This window comes from Pleurodeles waltl, chromosome 5 (genome assembly GCF_031143425.1).
Source record: "Pleurodeles waltl isolate 20211129_DDA chromosome 5, aPleWal1.hap1.20221129, whole genome shotgun sequence".
Taxonomy (NCBI): Eukaryota; Metazoa; Chordata; class Amphibia; order Caudata; family Salamandridae; genus Pleurodeles; species Pleurodeles waltl.
Window position 1 is genome coordinate 286,844,679 of NC_090444.1, and position 15,045 is coordinate 286,859,723.

At 41.5% G+C, this 15,045-nt stretch overlaps 1 protein-coding gene across 2 annotated transcripts in view; it reads left to right on the top strand.

The window, feature by feature from the left end:
- The window catches only part of TTC7A (tetratricopeptide repeat domain 7A), a 1,654,710-nt gene that overhangs the window by 464,417 nt on the left and 1,175,248 nt on the right, over positions 1–15,045 (top strand). For both annotated transcript variants that reach the window (XM_069234028.1, XM_069234029.1), the window contains exon 5: positions 13,458–13,576. In XM_069234028.1, coding sequence (XP_069090129.1) covers positions 13,458–13,576 — 119 coding nt within the window. The remainder of the gene's footprint in view (positions 1–13,457; positions 13,577–15,045) is intronic.

Consider the following 15,045-nt stretch of genomic DNA (forward strand, 5'->3'; position numbering starts at 1 on the left):
TAGAATTGTAAGCAATAGGGAAATAAAACTTGTTAACACTTTACCGAGCAGTGGTTATTTATTGATTAGTATGGTTTAATGTTGTGTTTTCATAGAGTGTTTTCTTGATTATTGTTGTTAGTTATTGATTCAATAGTCACTGCATGACTAGGATACCCCACGCGATTCAAAAGATTCATCGACCTATATGCGTCCCCTGGTAAGTTTACTTACTAAGGACCAGGCGCGCTAGCATGGGCATTGCCAACAAATATGTTTAAAAGTGTCTATATGACCACACTTTCTTCAGCAGATGCATTTTGTGAAGTTTCAAGGGATAAGAGGGCTAATTGTGGAGAAATATATAGTGTATCCTTTTAGTTTTGATGGAGAGTCAGCATTTGTGTAAGTCTGACCACAGCTTGTCCCATTCCATATTCGTATATGTTCAATGTTGTAGTCTGTGCCACTTATTCTGGTAAGACTACTTATGTTAGCATGTTGGACCTTAATAAGTAAACTTACAAGGAGACGCAAATAGGTTGATGAACCGTTTGGCTCGCTTCAAGGTTTTCCCACCATGTATCCTGTACATGCAAGTCAGTAATCAATAACAATCGGTAACATTAGTAATCTATAAGAGTCATTAACTGTCACACACCATGACCTTGCAGTCCTGAATAATCACACCATTATGTAAAAGTTAGAATATTTATTTCTCTATATTAACAAGGCTAATGTCACATAAGATAATCTCAAAATCAAATGATAAACATACAAGAACAATACTGGCTGTCCAAAGCGGTGAAAAATATCACTACTACACATTCTAAAGTTACAGTATAAAAGTAATAACAAGAATAACTTTTAAAATAACATACATTTATATTTCAGCAAAGAAAGACATCAGTCATTATTACATATAGCGGACTTTGTCACTGAGAACCCTAACTAACACCAGATTGGAATCAGCATGTTTGGGCTTCATGCAAAACAATTGTAATCAACACAAATTTGGGAAAAATCTAACTATGGCTCTATCAAAATAGTGATTGGCACCTAGAAACAAAAGCAAATAGACATAGCAAACAGAATCATAATCAATATACCTATCTTCAGATTGGATCAGCAAGCAGTGAGAGTCTTCATCCTCAGGACATCAGTTTGGTTAGCTTGACATCGGGATTCAGCATCATAATTCAGAAAAGGAAAAGTCTCATTCTTCTCAAGACAGTCAAGAAAGTAATGGCCTTACAGCAAGATAGAAAATGGGCAAATGAATTGTCTCTTCTCAGTACAGTCCGGCTAAGTTATATTTCCTAAAACTACTTCCGAAGTCCCTATTGGTGAAGGGATCGCATGTTTACATTTAATCCAATGAAACTAAACAATCAAATCTACAATTCTTCTAGTACATGGTTCACATGTTGATGATTGGCTCCTCTTGTCCTGCTCCCATCATTCGGCTCGTCAGGTAACAATATTGTTGCAGCTTATTCTCCAGTCAGTCTCCATTGTCCTCTCCTGAGAAAGTCAGTCTTACACACATTGCATTAAACAATGTTGCATTAGCTAGTACATCATCTCCTAGCAAACAGTTCCCATGAGAAAGACTTTTAGCTACAAGCATTTGGACAGCACAGTGGAAAATCACAATTTAATTCTCTAAGCAAACATTTTATAAGTCAGTTAAGAAAATGCAAGAAATGCTAGACTTTGCTAAGTTAAGGCCTACAATTAATAAAGCTAATACATAATACATAACCCTTAATATGACACATTACTACATTAATCAAACATAAGTTCATCATTTCATATTAAAAAGCCATTAATAAGTACACTTTGTGAACATTAGCGACTACTCACATGGGCACATTTTCAAATGCTTGCATTATTTTTCTCCATATTATTACATTTTCTACGCAAATTCAACACACAAAATACATGAATATTAATTAATAAATCATTAAAAACTCACCTTTAACACTTATGTGCAAGGATGCTGTCCCTCAGTGTAGTGTATAATTTAGACATGAGTCCTCTCTGTGTCTGTAGCATGGCCAGCAATTTTTCAAAGCTATTTTCTCACGTATTGCTGCACGTTCATTAATTAGGTATATTACTCAGTGTTGTAATTGTGTGTATCTTAGTTTTCCTGTTTCGGGCAGCTGAAAACATTCATATTTTTATAGTTCGCTTTTCACATGAAATGTAATGGAGAATCTCAATTACCATAAAGATATTTATATGGAAAGGCCTTTGATTATAGCACAAATTACAAAAGTCATAAAGAATGGTGTCAAGCATTGGAAGACCTTGTTAAAAAGTGTGAGATTCAAAAGCTGGTGACTGAATTGGTTATGGAATCATTGATATTTTTGCTGACACGTACAAAGCTCAACTTCCATACTATATTCTCAGGTAATCAATAAAAACCCATCTCAGTGAACTGGAAATTCATGAGTGCCCATAAGTTATCATACTGCATTAATTCAATATTCAGCATCTAGATGCCTTTCTCTGGTTCAAACTTCCTCTTTTTATCATTCATTGTTTGATTTCTGTTACCACAACAACAGTAAAATAACCATTGTAGTGCCTCATTTAGCCCTTGACTGATGGCCCCTTCAGCCTACTAGCTCACTGAAGGTTACTTATTGTCACCACTCCCCTGGCTAACATTGCCTGCATCATTTAGAGACCTCTGCTGACCTGTATCCTGGGGACATTCTACATTTCTTTTGTTTTTGTAAAACAAAATAACAAGCAGGAGTTTATTTTTGGAAAAACAACCAATGGCCCGATGTGTAGAATGGTTTGTTTCTGAGCTTTGGGGCTATTAATTGATTTCTCTGCTAAGGCTGGAAAACTAACTCTGGTTGCCCTACCGGCAGGAACCATAAAGCTTCCCCACCTCTTAAAGTGTTAGGGAGTCAAGTATGGTGGGTCAGGTAAACCGCCAATTTATTATCATGCACCCCTCCAGTAGACTCTGTATGACCCATATACAATGGTTATAAATATTTTCTAAAACTGTATAGATGCCATAAAAGTTTGCTAGAAATGTGTGTTGCACAATGGACAGCCCTTTTCTTTACTATTATCTACTGTATACTTTTTTTTTAATCATCTCATTACTTTTTGCATTCACTTCCCACGTTCCTTACCTGAATGTTTTGAACTGAACTTTTTGTAATTTCTGTTCCCGTTGTGAACATTCTACAAAATTATAATTTTTTCTATTATTATTAATAATAGTACAACTTACAACTACTGTTATCTCTACTACAAATAGTAATATTAATAATAAGAGGAACGTTAATAATAATATTAGACTTTGTGGTTTTTTCTTTTTGTTAGCGCTGTAAGCAGATGGAAATGAACAACTTGTTTCTAGCAACCTAGTTAATCCCGGCCCCTGATGTACCTCAGTAAAAAAAATTGCTGTCCAGAGATTTTCGTTTTTGATTTGTGTTCTTGGATCATTAGAGAAGTACTTTAGCTTCAGTAGAAATTGCTGACCTGAGCCAGATTTTTCTGGACGACATTTTTAAAAATGGCATATGTGTTGCAGTGATGATGTGATATTTCAGGAACCTTGAGACCTATATACTTAATTTTGGTGTCAAAAGATAGATTTTGGGGGTCAAGTGGTCTTATAGAGACAGAAAATAACTCCCCAGAGCAACTGTTCCACCATTTTCCAAAATGACGGCTATAATAGAGGAAGAAGTGACATATATAGAAATGAAACAAATAATGTTTTTTCATCCTTTTGTGTGTACACCAAACAATGTTTATGATCTGAATATGAAACAAATAATGATTATCGCTCTTGTTTTAGACACATTTTCGTAGTTCACCTTAATTTTTTGTTTCGGCAATCCCTTGTGGTACATTTGCAGAATGTTGAACATTTGAGAACAGTATGTTGACATGGACATCTTTTTGTAGCACAGGTTTTGCAAGTACATGTACGAGTAAGTTCTGTGGGTAGAGGCTTTAGAAATTTCGTAGATGTTAGCACCCCACCAATATCTTCCCAACCAAATTCAAATGGGTCTTTTTCTGCATATGCATGATCCAAAACATTTACACATCTAATCAAGTAGAACACTCTTTTAAAGTGTCCACGCACACAATATGACATTGGTGGCCGGTCACTTAGCGGGACTGATTTCTTGAACTCAATGTACCGAAGATCGTCAAATGTGTGACAGTCAGAACTCGTTTTCCACACATGCACAAGGAATTTTCTATGTCTTTAAAGTCACATTCTTTTTCTGTCTCAGCAAATCCTTTTAGAAACTTCACAGGTTCAGCAGTTACAGCTCCAAGCTTTGTTCCAATTTTGCTTATAATGTCATCACCCATAAGAATATGTGCCCGATAAGAACAATGGACATCTCTGGGTCGTTTCTTGTACAGAATATGAAGGAGGATTAAGTGTCTTTTCTCGCCTGTTCCATAACGTATCCATAACTCGGGCAATCCTTGACTTATGAACATTGCAACAAATCTAAGTAGCACAATAATAATATCTGTGTCATTTGACAGTACAATGACTCGATTGGAATCATTTCGAACAGCCCACTCAGCATGTGGCACAGCACAAAGATCAGCTTCCTCCAATTTGCTGTTAAGTTCTTGAACAATATGACCTATACCTTTAGAATATGTCTCTGCAGGCACCACCTCCTCATTGACAATCATTCCAATTCACTTGGAATAATTGGAATTTCAGTATTCACTGAAGCATCAGCAATGTTTTGGTGAGTTAACATCTTCAAGTTCATTTTGTTCGATGCTGATCACCAGAATTTAACAAGTTGCACAGGTATATGTGTCAAATTTTTGATGCAGGCAAGGTCAATTGTTCCACTTGTAGAAATTTGTCTGATTCTCTCACATTCTTTGGCAGATTGTTCAAGATAATTGTCAAAGACAATGTGAAGTTCATTGCCTTTAATATCTGTAGAACAGTCTGAACAATGTCTCCAAAGCTCTGCATGGATGAAATCTTGACCATTCGCAATTGTGACACATAGTCCACAACACCAGCAGTTTTCAATGAGGGCACCTTTTGGAATTGGAATTCTTCAGGTGAAAGTTTGTTTTTCAGCTCTTGCATGAGTTTGTGCTTCACCGGTTTGGTTGCAGCATTTCCATCCAATAATGTGTTTGTTGGAAGAAGATCATGTGTAAAGAAATGGCTCCCTGTTGCAGTTACCCCCCACTTTTTGCCTGATACTGATGCTGACTTGACTGAGAAGTGTGCTGGGACCCTGCTAACCAGGCCCCAGCACCAGTGTTCTTTCACCTAAAATGTACCATTGTCTCCACAATTGGCACAACCCTGGCACCCAGGTAAGTCCCTTGTAACTGGTACCCCTGGTACCAAGGGCCCTGATGCCAGGGAAGGTCTCTAAGGGCTGCAGCATGTCTTATGCCACCCTGGGGACCCCTCACTCAGCACAGGCACACTGCTTGCCAGCTTGTGTGTGCTGGTGGGGAGAAAATGACTAAGTCGACATGGCACTCCCCTCAGGGTGCCATGCCAGCCTCACACTGCCTGTGGCATAGGTAAGTCACCCCTCTTGCAGGCCTTAGAGCCCTAAGGCAGGGTGCACTATACCACAGGTGAGGGCATAGGTGCATGAGCACTATGCCCCTACAGTGTCTAAGCAAAACCTTAGACATTGTAAGTGCAGGGTAGCCATAAGAGTATATGGTCTGGGAGTCTGTCAAAAACGAACTCCACAGCTCCATAATGGCTACACTGAATACTGGGAAGTTTGGCACCAAACTTCTCAGAATAATAAACCCACACTGATGCCAGTGTTGGATTTATCAAAAAATGCACACAGAGGGCATCTTAGAGATACCCCCTGTATTTTACCCAATTGTTCAGTGCAGGACTGACTGGTCTGTGCCAGCCTGCTGCTGAGAGACGAGTTTCTGACCCCATGCGGTGAGAGCCTTTGTGCTCTCTGAGGACAGAAACAAAGCCTGCTCTGGGTGGAGGTGCTTCACACCTCCCCCCTGCAGGAACTGTAACACCTAGCAGTGAGCTTCAAAGGCTCAAGCTTCGTGTTACAATGCCCCAGGGCACTCCAGCTAGTGGAGATGCCCGCCCCCTGGACCCAGCCCCCACTTTTGGTGGCAAGTCCAGGAGAGATAATGAGAAAAACAAGGAGGAGTCACTGGCCAGTCAGGACAGCCCCTAAGGTGTCCTGAGCTGAGGTGCAGATGGAGGATTCCCCCAATAGGATTAGGGATGTGCCCCCCCTCCCCTCAGGGAGGAAGCACCAAGAGGGTGTACCCACCCTCAGGGCTAGTAGCCATTGGCTACTAACCCCCCAGACCTAAACACACCCTTAAATTTAATATTTAAGGGCTCCCCAGAACCAAGGAACTCAGATTCCTGCAACCTAAGAAGAAGAGGACTGCTAAGCTGAAAAACCCTGCAGAAGAAGACGGAGACACCAACTGCTTTGGCCCCAGCTCTACCGGCCTGTCTCCCCACTTCGAAAAGACACCGCTCCAGCGACGCTTTCCCCAGGACCAGCGACCTCTGAATCCTCAGAGGACTGCCCTGCTCTAGAAGGACCAAGAAACTCCCGAGGACAGCGGCTCTGTTCACCCAAGACTGCAACTTTGTTTCCAAAGAAGCAACTTCAAGACAACTGCGTTTCCCGCCGGAAGCGTGAGACTTGAAACTCTGCACCCAACGCCCCCGACTCGACTTGTGGAGAAACAACACTTCAGGGAGGACTCCCCGGCGACTACGAGACTGTGAGTAGCCAGAGTTGCCCCCCATGAGCTCCCACAGCAACGCCTGCAGAGGGAATCCCGAGGCTCCCCCTGACCGCGACTGCCTGACTCCCAGATCCCGACGCCTGGAAAAGACCCTGCACCCGCAGCCCCCAGGACCTGAAGGATCGGAACTCCAGTGCAGGAGTGACTCCCAGGAGGCCCTCTCCCTTGCCCAGGTGGTGGCTACCCCGAGGAGCCCCCCTCCTTGCCTGCCTGCATCGCTGAAGAGACCCCTTGGTCTCCCATTGATTTACATTGGAAACCCGACGTGTGTTTGCACACTGCACCCGGCCACCCCTGTGCTGCGGAGGGTGTACTTTCTGTGCTAACATGTGTCCCCCCCGGTGCCCTACAAAACCCCCCTGGTCTGCCCTCCGAAGACGCGGGTACTTACCTGCTGGCAGACTGGAACCGGGGCACCCCCTTCTCCATTGAAGCCTATGCGTTTTGGGCACCACTTTGACCTCTGCACCTGACCGGCCCTGAGCTGCTGGTGTGGTAACTTTGGGGTTGCTCTGAACCCCCAACGGTGGGCTACCTTGGACCCAAACTTGAACCCCGTAGGTGGTTTACTTACCTGCAAAAACTAACAAACTCTTACTCCCCCCAGGAACTGTTGAAAATTGCACTGTCTAGTTTTAAAATAGCTATATGTGATTTATGTGAAGACTGTATATGCTATTTTGATTATTCAAAGTTCCTAAAGTACCTACCTGCAATACCTTTCATTTAAAGTATTACATGTAAAATTTGAACCTGTGGTTCTTAAAATAAACTAAGAAAATATATTTTTCTATACAAAAACCCATTGGCCTGGAATTGTCTCTGAGTGTGTGTTCCTCATTTATTGCCTGTGTGTGTACAACAAATGCTTAACACTACTCCTTTGATAAGCTTACTGCTCGACCACACTACCACAAAATAGAGCATTAGTATTATCTCTTTTTGCCACTATCTTACCTCTAAGGTGAACCCTTGGACTCTGTGCATACTATTCCTTACTTTGAAATAGTGCATACAGAGCCAACTTCCTACATCATGCAACAGAATGTCCTCAATAAACTCACCCCTTTCCTTTGTTACATCCATCTCTCTATGTGCTTGCAAAAGTTATTCTTTTGTAACCTCTTTTCCAGAGGCTGGTTGGACGAAACCCTCACTATGGCAATTAAGTTTGGAAGTTCAGCTTTAGTGATTATGTCAAACAGCTTTTTCTCTTTCAGTACAAATCTTTCCTGCTTCAGTTCTGCGTACAGTTTTGATCCATGTTCCAGGACATCTAGTAGACGTTCTTTATATCGTTATCCACATTGTCTGGTCACAATGTTGTGTAGTCACACAGGCTCAGTCATTTGAAAGGGGTTTCCTTTCTCCTGCATGAAATGAAGAAGGTTGTCAACATGTTTATTAAAATGTTCCCCTCTCTTTCCCACAAGTTCGTGGTGAGAAACAGTTTCACAATGATCCATTAATTTTGAACTTATCATCTCTCTGAAAACATTGCAAATTGAAAGGATTTCATGGTAATCTAGCAGTCATTGAGCAACATATTCACTTTTACATGTGTGAATAAAAATTCCCTTGTAACTTTTTCATAATCTCTGGATTGTCTCTTCCAGTTTCATATCTAGAGCCCAAGCATTGAAACTTTCCTCTCTGTCTTTCAATACAAAATGCCTTTGGATGCATTTTCTGTAGAAGTCTGTTTTTTCCACCTCTAGCTTCTCAAATCTTTCCAAATACCAGGACCCATACCTCAGGTAATTTATGTAATCAAATTCACGAAACACAGTAATCAGTGACCAGACAATCTTTTTGCCCAGCTCCCAATCACCTTCCTGATCAGCATGTACCATGTTTTTCACTAGAGCTATCATGTGTAAAACATTTCCCAGTACTTACAATTTTTCTTCACATTCTTTAACAAACTCTACAAACTTGTTTTTCAGGTTTTCTGAGTTTGAACTGAGTGTATTGAACATTGCCTGGCTTTGCATTATGTCTTTTGAATGAAGTGCACCCTGTGCTTCTTCACTTCTGAGATAAGATATGCAAAACTGAATTTATCATTTTTGTTCCAGAAAGCATTCCAAATCAATGTTTCTATAGCCTCAGATATGATAAGCATACCTTGTAACGAACAAACACAATGAGTTCCGCTCAATACTGACTAGACAGTTTTGCCTCAAAAGATTTCAGCCTCAAAAAGTGCATTGACTATGCCACATCCACTGAGATAACTTCCTGCAGACCACAATGCAACTTTTGTCAAGTGGAAAATGCCCATCATTGGATAAAGATCATCAAAGTCTACTGGATTGTTAACAAAAATATCAGTTACAGTATGGAAAACAGCTTAATCGCAGAAGACTGGCAGGATAGGCTGGTCTTCAAACTGAGCACACACATTTTTGATTTTTGTTTTAGAGCTGTGTATACTGTTGCATGGTTTGCGAGTGGAGATGGTATTACTTTTCAAAACCTAACCTTCTTCAGTGAGATGTTATTTTGGGGGATCAGAGCATGAATTCCAGCCCACAAAAGAAATGTTTTTTTTTTCATCCTTCAGTCCACACTGAATAAGCAATATGATATATTCATTTAAATCAGCTTTGCGGACCGCAGCACCATGTAGAAGAAGATCCATGTCCTCAGTCACTTTGAAACTTTCTGGTAGACTGGGACGTGTTGATGGCTTGTAGTGATTTTGCATATGTTGCAAGGAAGTTGGGTTATAAGTTTGCAGCTTGGTTTGTTTATGATTACAGCTAACACAACTTGTTTTCCAGCAGCTACTTCATTGGTACAGTCTTGAAAAAGCACCATGGCAGTATTATGCGTGCTGGATGTTTCAGACAAAGACGTTTTCAAAATCAAAATTATCAAGAACAGCCATTGTAAACCCTTTCCCGGAAAAGTGACTTGGAAGTGGTGAGCTGTCGGATTCACAAGATTTTACAGCATGAGCTGCTAACAGGTTCCTGCTCCATACTATTTCATTAAAAGTTGTTGATAGACCAATCATATTAATTGAAGTGATTAGGGGCCATATGCACGAACACATTTTCCCATAGACACAGAATGGGCAAAACTGCTTGCTACATTTGGCCCTAGGTCTCTAATTTTGCACTTGTCATAGATTGCGTGGGCAGTCATAATGTGTAGCGGAGTTTTATTTTGGCCTTGATGTTATTCCTAAAACATGATTTGGAAAAGACAGTACATTTGCACAGCATAAGCCTGTCGGTTCATGGGACTGTCTTCCTCTTCTTCACTTATATCCTTAAAGCCATCATCAATGTTGTTGGGTTCTGTTCAAGAACTTTAGCTTGTAAGAGTTTTGCTTTGCTGATATTAAACAATGATGTGAAAAATGTTAAGACAACAACAGACATTCTTGTTGACTCCCATGATTTGCAGGGCTCTGGGGCATCACAAAATTTGTCATCATGTCCAAAATCTAAATCTTTCAGGACGTTTCCTAAAATGGTTTCTGGTGATTTTACTGCATTCTGTGACCTTATTTTGGCAGCAAAAACTTCAGGAGTCAAATCACCATAAGTGGGTCATTCTTTTTGTTAGACTGACAAAAACGAATTCTGTGATTGCACATTTTCGCCAGAAAAATCTTAAATTTTGGCAGTTTAATCAATGTTGACCATTATTTCTCTGATCTCACTGAGTGTGAACCCGTAGCTAGCACTCGAGTGACTTTAAAACTGCATTTGCACTTGAGTGAATTTAAAAATGCATTTGGTTTTTCAAAGAGTGCAAATGTAACTGAAGGCTGGTGGTTACATTCTTGCTGGGAGCTCATTGTACATTCATATTTTCAAATATAAGCATGCATACATTTCGGGTGGGCATACAAGTCCACTGCAATTACATTCACCTCGCTGTTTAGATCAGCTACTAGGCTGAAAACATCTTGGAAGAAACTAGCTGCATAAAAACATGTTTGCCCTTTGAGTCTCACATACTCTGTACTTTGTATTTTCATCAATCCCTTTGGCCCTTGTTCTGGCTAAACCACAGATAACACATTGAAGATCCTCTGCATTCTGATCAGTTGTTGAAGGTGGACGAGGGGTAGCCATTGATCTTCTAAGTGTACGTTTGGGTGTCGTCGCTTTTTCACAAGACTCTGATTCTTGTTGTGATTCACTAGTTTCTGCTATTTTTTGATCATTTTTTCCAGGCTTTTTTCGATTGTATACAACTTGTAGCACTTGTAGTTACAATGATAGAATATTTGATCCTATTTACCCATCAGTTTCACTCTTTTGTTAACTTCGTCTTGCTGTATTTCTGCAGCATCTCAAACTCTCTTCTGTCCAGCCGCTGTTGATGTTAGTTTCTCTTTCTGATTAGTTTGGCATATGACACATTTTTCTTTGTTGAAGGAGTCCTCAGACTATGGCCCTCATTACAACCTTGGCGGGCGGCTTCAGCCGCCTGCCAAGGTTGGACCGCCGGGCGGCTGCCAGTGCAGCCGCACTTCCGCCGCGGTCATTTTGGGATCCCCGCTGGGCCGGGGGGCGGAAACCTGGGGGGGATCACGGCCGCAACGCACGAGCCGGCTCCAAATGGAGCCGGCGGCTGTGCACCGGGTGCAGTTGAACCTGTCGCGCTTTTCACTGTCTGCATTGCAGACAGTGAAAAGCTGCACGGGCCATGTTAGGGGGCCCGTGACTCCCCCTACCGCCAGTCTTTGGCTGGCGGTAGGGGGACATGTAATCCCCTGGGCAGCGCTGCAAGCAGCGCTGCCCTGGCGGATTAAAACCGCCGGGACTGAAGTGGCGGTAAACCGCTGGGACTGAAGTGGCGGTAAACCGCCGGGACTGAAGTGGCGGTAAACCGCCGGTCCCGGCGGTGCGATCGTGGCGCTTTCGCTATGGTCGTAAGACCATGGGAAGCACTGCCAGCCTGTTGGCGGTGCTTCCGTTGGAACAGCCCTGGCGGGGTTGTAATGACCCCCTATGTATTAAGCAACACTCTGCCAGGAGGTAAAGTATCTCTGCTGCCATATGCTTGGCTCATGTTTACGAATCTGAATCCTCAATTATTAGTACCGGCTAGGTAGGGATTCGTGATAGGGGGAGAGGAATGTGTGAAGAGTGTCTCTAAACGGGTGGCTGTGTTAAACAAAGGGGGGAGTTCCTTTACGGACTAGGTGGTCTCACACACATAATAGTGTCCTGCTTCATCATTTGACCACCTAGCCCCACCCAGGTAAGATAATACTACCTAGGCGGACTCAACCTCTTTGTTAAGAGAACAAGAGGGAGTGCTGAAATTAATCTTACTGGATAAATATCAGGGATCCAGACAGGGTTAGAATAAAATTACCATACATGCCACCTATTTCAACTGATTAAATTTAATAGAGGTGCATGTCGGTAAAGTTAAAACAGGGGGGAAGATTCAATACAGATTAATGTCTCTTACAGTCTAAAAAAATCATGACTAACATGTTTCTGCACTCTCAATGTGCTGGAAGGTCAGGGGCATTCGTCAGGGTCTAGGATCCCAGAGCACTACTGCTAAAGGGTGTGCTCGCTAAGTGAAATAAAGGAGGTCTAAAGGCCTACCTGAACAGGTGGTTCATTTTAGGATAGGTCCAAGAAATAGGGGCGATTGGCCTCTGGTCTGGGTAATGCCGGGGTGGGATTTTCCCTTGTAGTCACACTCACTCCAGAGGGAATACCCGGTGAGAGTACCTACATGCCGGTGCCCGACCGCTCTGATCACACCGATCGGACCTATCCTAAAATGAAGCTAAATTACGTTTCTAATGACACAAAACACAAATCTAAAATTAAAATCTCTTGACAAAATTTTTTTTACCAAGGTATATCAAAGGGGCCAAGACTAAGTATGCCACCTGCAGAATAATTATAACAATGTGTATTCAAGAATGAGGAAAGATGCATAATTGTCCGTTTGGACTGCTTATTTGAAATCTCGCTCAAATTCCTGCAATGTCCCTACTTATCTCCCAAAATTCACAATTACCTTTAACTAGCTACTGACAGTGACCTCAATTCATCAGTTCCAATGGCAGCATGTCTTCACGTGCTACATGCACTGAGCAGAGAAATGTAACCGAAGAAGTGGCCGCATAATCTTCAGTATGGCTGCCTACCCCCCTCCAGGTCATTACAAACCCAGTACCAGGTCTTGAACTTTTGTCTGTAGCGTATTGCATTCTGGGTGTTGTCTTCCTTCCCATAAACTACATAGACTAACATGCTTGGAAATATATATAGACTAAAGGCTCAGGCCTGAAGAAAGTGTCCGTACTGACCTGGATTAAGGTGGCCAAGTTATTCTTCGGTGAGACTGTACTGTATATTCTATATTTAGGAAACCAATAATGTTGTTAAATAGTAGGTTTTGTGACTTTAATTCGATATGCAAAGCCATAGTATGTAATGAAAGGAAAATATGAATTTAAACTGCTTAGTTAGAGCCATAATGTTTCAAATTGCTACTGAAGCACCACATGGTGTGTTTGTGGCATCTGAGGTAAGGAACGTCTCCTAAAATATGCTGTACTACCAAGCCTAAGTTTATGTCTTATTGTTGGGCCTGCTCATAGTTTATGCTGGTAAAATAGTTTGAACGGACTTATTGTATTAAAATATATTTAATTATTTCAGCTATCGAGTGGCACGCCATCAAGACACTTAAAATCCAGTGTCTCATCCCAGGATTTTGAACTGACATATTTTTTGGAAGCAGCCCTCCAAAGTGCCTATGTGGCTCATTTGAAAAAGGGGTAAGTAGTGATTATGCAGCCTTACATATAAGACTGTCCTATTGGCTGCTGCAGGGATGTAGGTCCAAACAGTAAGGCGTGCCCTATTCTTAATTGAAGTTATAGCATTTATTAGACGTTTTCTATACCTTTATGTTCAGTTCTATTTACAGTGTCATGCGCTACCAGAGTTTCTCACCTACTAGCTCCCACAGTATCTATTCACTGCACATCATCGCTACCTAGAGAAGGCCAAATGCCATTGGAGTAACTGAGTTATCTAGATAGACTGCAGCAGTATTGGTGGTCCAGGGACACAGGTGACAAAGGGCAATTTCTACACATGATACTGCCCAGTAAGTGCTGACTGCCCGGGACTCGAAGATGGTATATTTTGTCCCAGTGTGAATATTAACAAGACAGTTGCACATTCGTAAAAAAAATTCAAATTGCAATGAGGAACATGCATTAGTATATCTCGTGGGAGAAGCTTCGTAGCAGAATTAACATATTTTCTTTCAAAAAGTACCTTTCTTTTTTGGACTTTGAGATGGAGAGAAAGTCTGCTTTGTTCAACAACTGTTAAAGTTGCAAACTAAACGTGGTTTTGATATCCCACTTTAAGCTACCGAAGGTTTTACTGAAAAAGACAGAGCTATCTAAAATAGTGGCCAATAGTTGGCTATAAACCTGATGTATCATATTGCTAAGTGAAGTCTCTGTTGACGTTTTTTAACCTACCAGAGCACATCGGTCATACACTATTAGTTACCGATTTGCTCACAGAAATGGGATTTAGAAATGTATGGTAAGAGTTTTCCTGTGCACATAACCATGACCAACAGCTTTAAATGAGATGACTAACAAGGCATTTGTTTCACTGGATAATGTGTAGGATGCCCCCGCTTTAAGGTGTAAAGATAAGAGAAAAGGAATGGGTTAGCGCTGGTGAATGTGTGTTTACAGATGGATGTCTGTATGTCTACGTAGTGTATCACGTTCCTTTTTCCACCAGTGCGCGCATTTGTACTCAATTATGTTAATCAGTTATGACAGTGGAAACAAACCCTTTTTATGTTATCTGTGAATACTAGTGAACAAGTGTTGTTTAGGGTCGAGTGCAAAGCGCTCCTTCCTAGTTATAATCTCTTTGTGGGCTTTTAACCATGCCCATGTCAAGCCCATCTGTTTGGTTGGTTCGTTGGCTTGCTTTTTAAAATTAGCTTGATTTCATTAGTGGAAGGCATGCATATGTCATGCCCCTTCCGGTGTTTAGCTCGCATCAAGGGGACCGGCCAACTACTGAAAACATACGAGGCTCCATGTTTTCCGTAAGGTTTCTGCACAATTTTTTCTCTTTATTTCGTAGGCAGCATGATCTCACTGGGCAGAATTCGAGCGCTTTGCATGACATCGACCCTGTTACATGAATATTTGCACTTTTGCCAGTTACATGGATAGTTGCTTTTTTGCAGTTACATGGATGATTG